At 35.1% G+C, this 6,956-nt stretch overlaps 1 protein-coding gene across 1 annotated transcript; it reads left to right on the plus strand.

The window, feature by feature from the left end:
- On the plus strand, window positions 4,722-5,715 carry LOC109236152. Its single transcript, XM_019402364.1, has 2 exons — window positions 4,722-5,374; window positions 5,474-5,715. The coding sequence occupies exon 1, from the start codon at window positions 4,756-4,758 to the stop codon at window positions 5,260-5,262; it is 507 nt and encodes a 168-aa protein (XP_019257909.1). The 5' UTR covers window positions 4,722-4,755; the 3' UTR covers window positions 5,263-5,374; window positions 5,474-5,715.

A 6,956-nucleotide genomic window follows, 5' to 3' on the forward strand; every position in this document is an offset into this window, starting at 1 on the left:
AAGAAAATAGGCCTTTAGCGAAGGAAAATTCAGTCGTTAAAAGCCCTAATCCAGTCGTTATTAGTCAATAACGATCAGAAAAAAACCGGTCGTCGCCGGTCGCTAAAAGCCCCGACGCTAAAAGTTTACGACCGGATCTCAAGTCGGTCGTTAAAGAACCTTTAGCGACAGCAAGAAATCCGGTCGTTATATAGCTATTTTTAGCGACCACATTTCCCTTCGCTACTTATAATTCCAGTCGTTAAATCTTGTAATTACGACAACAAATTTGGTCGTTGAAAGTTCTTTAACCTTCGCTAGATGTCTATTAATCTTCCACAATAATCAAAAATTGAATCTTTATATGATTTAGGGTTTAGACACACAGACACATCTAAAAAATACAATAATATGTTTCATATAAAATTTTATAGTCTATTACAAAGAACTAAAGTATCATATTACAAGAATATACCTATACAATTTGTATGACAGTATGTTGTCAACTCCTAACAAAAGAGAACAGAATTTATGTACAAGTGAGAACATCCTTAAACAACTCTAAACAAAATAGAAAACATGTCTCTCTTGTGCTTCAACTTGTTCTTTAATATTTACAGTTGCTTTTACTTGCTCTGCACTTTCTTCTGGGAAATGTTCTTTAAACTTCAAATTCTTGATCTCCTAAAGAACAATGTTAAAAGAATTTATTAAAAGAAAGACTTAAAAATCTTGACAAGCATATACAAAAGTAAGTGTCCACATCACTCTGTTACAAAGGAACAGAGGTACAATAGCATCAACTTTGGCTTAATAATTTAGTGGAACAACTAAACCATAGATAAGTTTTGTCAACCTCTCTAAATTTGAAATATCTTTTGGTTCAATAAGTTCCCTACATAATCCAAAAAAGCAACCAAAAAAATCATTAGGAGGGGAGGGGGAGATAGGAAATTGTTCCTACTAACAATGCCATGAGCAGGATGAGACAACAAGATACGCTTGTCAAATATACTTTTAGCCATTCTCATCTAGAGTAACTTAGTGCGATATATTTTATTATACTTGTATTGATAGGCTACACCTCAAATCTAATATTAATATTTTGCTGCTTAATGCAAGACCCACTAGTATTTAAATTTTAAATAAATTTCAATAAAGCACTTTTACTTTAATAGTCCATGACACAACAATCATTCATAACAAGAAGCACGAGAGATAAGAATATCCGCAGCTTGACCAAACTAAGTTGAAATAAGTATCATGAATTTAGTGCTATTTAGGAAGAAAGAAAGCAGAAATATTTCAAGAAATCACAGCTCGTAGCCAATGTTGTGTTCCTTAGTTGTTCTTGAACTTCTGCTCTTTTACATAGGTGTCCTCTTTTATATAGGTACTTTTCTAACTTCTACTATATCTGAAAGCTGAGATACAAGTTCATTGTGCAGCTAATAATACTAGTTATCTTAATATTTGAAATCTAAAGCAAGGTCAAATACAATCATCTATGATGTATCTCAATCATAGTTAACAAGCACTAGTCAGATTCAGAGTTAACAATAATCTTTTTACTAACGAACACCATTGAGATTCACAGTTGACCAAACCAATTGTCTTTTTAACTAATGAGCACCGATCAGATTTACAATTACCTGATTATCTTTTCTACTAACGAGCACAGTCAGATTCACAGTTACCCAATTATCTTTTCTACTAACGGGTACCAGATTAAATTTAGAAGATAACATACATATACATTCAATCACATAATGTGACGACCCGACCCGTCGTCTCATGTGTTATCGCCCCATTTTTCCCATTTATTGCTTCTTCATGTAATCGGCATTTGGTGAGTTAGAGTCGAATTGGTTTGGTTTTGGTAGAAAATGAGACATTTAGTCTCTTTAAGGAAGGCTTGTATTGGAAAAGTCAACCGGATGTTGACTATTGAGTTAGAGGGCTCGGATGTGAATTCCGATGATTATGTTAGCTTTGGGGGATGATTTGTGACTTAGGAGTGTGACCAGAATTGATTTTGGAGGTCCGATGTAGAATAAGGCTTGAATTGGCGAAGGTAGTATTTTGGCGAATTTGGGTTGGTAGGTGAGATTTTGATTCGGGGGTCGGAATGGAATTCCGAGAGTTGCAGTAGCTTCGTTAAGTGATTTTTGATGTGTGTGCAAAATTTCAGATCATTCGAAGGTGTTTTGGTCGGGTTTTTGATCAAATGCGTATTTCGGAAGTTTTAAAGAAACTTAGGCTTGAATCCGATGTGAATTAATGGTTTTAGCATTGTTTGATGTGTTTGATGATTGGAGCAAGTTTGAATAATTTTTTTGGATGGGTTGGTGCTTTTGGTTGAGGTCCTGGGGGCCTCGGGGTGGTTTCAGAGGGTCAATCGGACCATTTTTGGACTCAAATGATTGCAGGTTTCAGCTGTTGGTGTTGCAGAAAAATTGCTCTTCGCGTTCGCATGGGTGAGTCGCGAACGCGTAGAGGGAATTTGGGTGGCCTGAAATTTGGTCTTCGCGTTCGCATCTTCATGGTCGCGTTCGCGTAGTTCTGGGAGTGGAAGCATCGCGATCGCGATTGTACTTCCGCGATCGCGTAGAAGGAAGTTGGGCCCTGAGTATTTGTTCATCACGTTCGCGTGCCTAGGGACGCGTTCGCGTAGTTGAGGCTCCTGAAGGTTCGCGTTCGCGGGTTGGTCACCGCGTTCGGGAAGAGTTAATTTTGGTCAATGATTTTCTGTTCATCGCGAACGCGGGGTGTTGACCGCGTTCGCACGATGGTAATGCCAACTTCCCAATATTGTTAGTGCCTAAAGCAATTCGATGACTTCTAGTACATTCGTTTCGGTCCCATACCGCGACATTAAGACTCAAAGAAAACGATAGGATCGGAGTATACATTAAGTTTGGCGCGGGTAATGAAAATTTTATCGCGATTCTTCAACTTCTCCAGACGTTTTTACATGTGATACATATTGAATTATATTATTCAGTTCAAACTCTTGGAATTCTACAACTATTTGAGATTATTAATGAAGAGAACCTTGATTAATGTACCGGTTAGACTACATGTAATTAGTGAGTACTGTTGGACTACTGTGTTAAAAATATGATGATGAATAGCGAGTGCAACTATTTACGCGTAGGTCCTAAAACTAAAATTCATCTCCAAGTACAAGTCTTGCATCATTTATCAATATTATTATTATTATTATTATGCAACCATAAGACTCAAAGAAAAAGATTCACTTTCATTTTGATGCGGACAATAAGAACTTTATTGCAACTCCTCAAATTCTCCCCGTTTGAAGACGTTACTATATATTTAGATACAATGTACATTTCTTTAACCGAAATCTGATATCTATATGATGCAATTCTCCTCGAATTCTCCAATTTGTTGAGATATAGTAATGAAAAGAATCCTGATTGGTGTAGCGTTTCGGCTACATGAAATGTTTGATGACTGTTAGACTAAGAGCATGTTTGGAAAGCCATTTTGGAAATGGATTTAGGTGTAATTGGGTATAATTACACACTTTGGCATGTTTGTTTGGCCAAGTAATTACTTGGTCAGCATGGAATTGGGTGTAATTGGAGGGGTGTAATTACACTCTCCAATTCTCAAAGGGTAGGTGAGAATTGGTGGTAATTACACTGTGTAATTACAAGGTTGCTTTTTAGTTTCTTTCTTTTTAGTTTTTATTTTAATTTATTTTCTTTATAAATTTTATTTCTATTTTTTAATTTTTAAATTATTTTTACTTGTGAAATTTTAAAATATATTTTTCTTTGTACATTATTTATCTTTTATTTCTCTACATTTACTTCTTGTGATTTAATGTAATTGCTTATATTTTATTTTTTATTTAGTTTATTATTCTATTTTTTGAAACTACACCTCCTAATATTTTAAATAATGAGTGATGCAATTAAATTGGAATTTTGTTGTTGAATGTGGTTATAAACTTATTATGTTTCCTAATCTTAAATTGTAGTGGAACTTACTATTATTATGTTGGAATTTGACATATGTTGAACTAATATTTATTTTTTTTGAAATTTGAACTTGTATTATATTCATGGTTTCAATTTGCTTATTTTAGTAGTATTGACTCATATTGCATGTTGTTGATTTTTTAGTTAGAATTGATAGATTAGTTTTGTCAAACATTTGAATAATGTTATGATATTATATTTATAAATATTAATTTATTTTATCAAACACAAATTCCATGATGTTCTTACAAGACGTATATTTTTAGTTTTTTAAGTATCTAAACTAAATGTTATTAATTTAAAATATATTATAAATTATTTTTATAATATTAGTTATAAATATATGATTACTAATTAATGTATATTCACGAAAAAATATACATCTTAAATACCAAATATGATATCATTTATACTTTAATACTTTATAGTTATATATTTATTATACTAACTATTATGTTTTGATAATTATTTTATTTAAAATTTAATCTAACTGTGTAATTATATTTGTGCAACCAAACAGTAAACTTGTAATTACAATATAATTACGCAATACAAACAAACAAGTCGTCGTAATTACTAGGCTGTATATTACTATTCTAGTAATTACACCAATTCCAATTACATAGTGGCTTTCCAAACGGACCCTAATGTGTCAAAAATCTGGTGATGAAGCAATTGCGACTATTTACGGATAAGTCATCAACGTCCACTACACATGAGAATTCCCTGATCCTAAAAACTCGCCTTCGATTATCAGCCGACCAAAATGGCGATTTCTGAAACCAAATTGAGCATGAAGCTTCTGATCGACACCAAGGCTGGTAAAGTTCTATTTGCTGAGGCTGAAAAGGACTGTGTAGATTTCCTCTTTCACATTCTCACATTGCCTGTGGGCACTGTAACTAAGCTTCTTAAGGAGAAAGGAATGAGTGGATCCTTGACTAACCTCTACGGAAGCGTAGAAAATCTGAAGGATGCCTATATCCAATCGAACCAGTGCAAAGATATCCTTTTAAAACCAAAGTCTTCAGTTGGGATCGCTTCCGTTCCTTTCCTATTGCTTAATGACGTTCCGACTCAGAGGACCTTTTACGGATGTAGCAACTCAGTGCGTCACGCAAAAGTTTCTGATGACCCTTGCTGTCTGTCCAGATTGTGGGAGGTGTACGATGACAAGAAGGTTAACGTATGTTGCTCCACCGGGAGTGAAGGAAGCTGTCGCAGCTACAAGGGGGTTTGTGAAGGAGATGGTAACATACATGGTTATGGATGACTTAGTGGTTAAGCCTATGTCCGCCATTTCTAGCATTGCCCTTCTCAACAAGTTTAATGTGAAGGATGTTGGTGTACTAAAGGAGAAAGTAGTAAATTTAGGAATGGAAGAGGTAATCAATTAGTAGTAATTAAGTATCTTTCCATGTTTTTTTCTGTTTCTTTTTTAAATTTTTCTTCGCACTTGGTAAACTCCTACTATCATTTTGCAGGCGTTGAAGTTGCTGAAGGCATCTTTCGAGTCGAAAACAGTTCTTACAAGTGTTTTCATGAGCACAGTTCCCACAAGTGTTTTCAAGAAGAGTGTAAAGCGGAGAAGAGCTATTTAAAGCAGACATTATGGAATTGGATGTTTCAGTTTATAATTGTCCTTTTAGTGGCTACCTTTTGTTTGTAGGTTCAGTTATCCATTGCTAAATCTTACTTTGTCTATTATGAGATTCTTTTTCACTATGTTAACTGCTTTCAGTCTTGTAATATATAGTATCTGTTCGCAAGCATCTTATTGTCTTGAGATCTGTGCCTCGCATGTGACCAGTTGAGCTGTACAAAAGGTGTTGCACTTCAGCACATCTGTTTTCTTGTTCGTTAACGTTATTTTACGTATAGAGCAAATTAATACATTTAAACTGCTAAAAGAAATGTACAACTAAAGAAAAGCATGCAAACATAAAGGAAAAAAAAAGACCTTGTACTCAATTAGAAGAGGATGAAACTGGACTTCAAGCATACAAACATTAGCCAGATGGAGCTCAAGATCTACGTGCGAAAATGACAATAACCAGATTGCATGTTACAGAGGACTCTAATGCTGCCTGTCCACATTGTCGGAACCGTATGTCAAATAAGTTGACATATATGTCAAACCGTATGTCGATGTATGTTGCTTCACAGGGAATGAGGAGTAGTTTTTATGAAGAATGTGGTGAATACATGGTGATGGATGATTTGGTGGCTAAGCCCTTCTCAACAAATTTAATGTCAAGGATGTTGATGTTGGGATATAGTATTAACGAAAAAGGGTCAAAATTACCCACGAGCTATGCACTATGGAACACATTTGCCCTCCGTTTAAAGTTGGGGTTGTTTATACTCTTCCCGTTAATGAAAACGCCTAAAAATGCCCTTATCAGCAAACGACTCTCACTGAAAAATTAGTTTGGATTTTATTAGCCTTATTAGCATAGAGTTGTGACACAGTGTCCTAATTGAAATCCTCCAACCCCCCAACCACGACCCATCTGTTTTTTCCACTTCTCTACCTAGCGAACAAAATTAGATCACCTCATCAGCAAGCCCTCTTCTAAAGCCGTCTCATCTTCTCCAGAATTTTCGGCTAGGTTTCTGATGGGGGCATCAATTACAGTTACTTTCCAAATTCAAGTTTAGAATTAGTTTTAGGTTTTAGTTTTCGGTTCAATTTCAAAACCAAAGAAGAATGGACGAGTGAGTGTTCGAGTAACAATTCTTACGGGTCAGAAGGAGATGTTGATGTAGAGAAGTTGTGCACCATTTCACGGCTTATACACCACCGAATGTCGGGAGACGTTTTCACAAGTGTCCGAATCCAGAGCTAAGTTGAGGGAGATTATCAAAAAGCAATTAAAATTGATTGTGGTGTCTATGTGTTGCTGCGTGTCTTTTGTTTGCTCAAAAGATGTTACACATCTTACGAGTACAAAACAATATAAATTA

Source organism: Nicotiana attenuata, chromosome 12 (assembly GCF_001879085.1).
Source record: "Nicotiana attenuata strain UT chromosome 12, NIATTr2, whole genome shotgun sequence".
NCBI classification, from domain to species: domain Eukaryota; kingdom Viridiplantae; phylum Streptophyta; class Magnoliopsida; order Solanales; family Solanaceae; genus Nicotiana; species Nicotiana attenuata.